Raw genomic sequence first — 666 nt, forward strand, 5'->3', positions numbered from 1 at the left:
CTATCTGCCCTCTCTCTCTCTCTCTCTCTCTCTCTCTCTCTCTCTCTCTCAAACATTAAAAAAAATTTTTAATAAATAAATAAAAGCTTATTTTAAATAAATATATCAGAAATGAATTTGAATTTTCTGAAGTGAAAAATAAAATCCTTTAATATGCTGATTTAATACAGGACAGTACCGGCATGAAGCTGTGGAAGAAACGCTGGTTCGTGCTTTCTGACCTCTGCCTCTTTTATTATAGAGGTGAGTTTACTATAAACTGTCTTAGTATATTATTTCATAATGGCAATAAGATATGTTTAAGTAGCGGATACTTTTTGAAAGAAAAAAACAATACAATCTTTTGGCTGTTTTATTATCAACAAACAGTATCAAGAACACCTTTTCTTCATTGATATGTAATACTGAGTAATCAACATTATGACTGAAGACAATATAGTGCTTCGTGCAGATTAGTCTGAGTTTGGTCCAATTTCTGTAGTTTGTGTTAATCTGATTTGTTTTATGTAAAAAGTGTATGACTCTTCACTCTGTAATGTTAACCTTGAATTCATTAGCTAATAGATAAAAGTCATTAGTCTGATAAGGTTTGTGTCAGCTTTGTTAGATCTGGCTATTGAATCGTTGAATGCTCAGTTCTCCCCGGCACATGTCTTTAGAGTATCA

General features: G+C 32.0%; 1 protein-coding gene across 6 annotated transcripts in view; it reads left to right on the forward strand.

The window, feature by feature from the left end:
• The window catches only part of LOC144243374 (pleckstrin homology domain-containing family A member 5), a 237,017-nt gene that overhangs the window by 150,329 nt on the left and 86,022 nt on the right, over window positions 1–666 (forward strand). For all 6 annotated transcript variants that reach the window (XM_077778397.1, XM_077778393.1, XM_077778394.1 and 3 more), the window contains one exon: window positions 171–243. In XM_077778397.1, the coding sequence (XP_077634523.1) occupies window positions 171–243 (73 nt within the window). The remainder of the gene's footprint in view (window positions 1–170; window positions 244–666) is intronic.

This window comes from Crocuta crocuta, unplaced genomic scaffold, assembly GCF_008692635.1.
Source record: "Crocuta crocuta isolate KB4526 unplaced genomic scaffold, BGI_CrCroc_1.0 scaffold1173, whole genome shotgun sequence".
Classification (NCBI taxonomy): domain Eukaryota; kingdom Metazoa; phylum Chordata; class Mammalia; order Carnivora; family Hyaenidae; genus Crocuta; species Crocuta crocuta.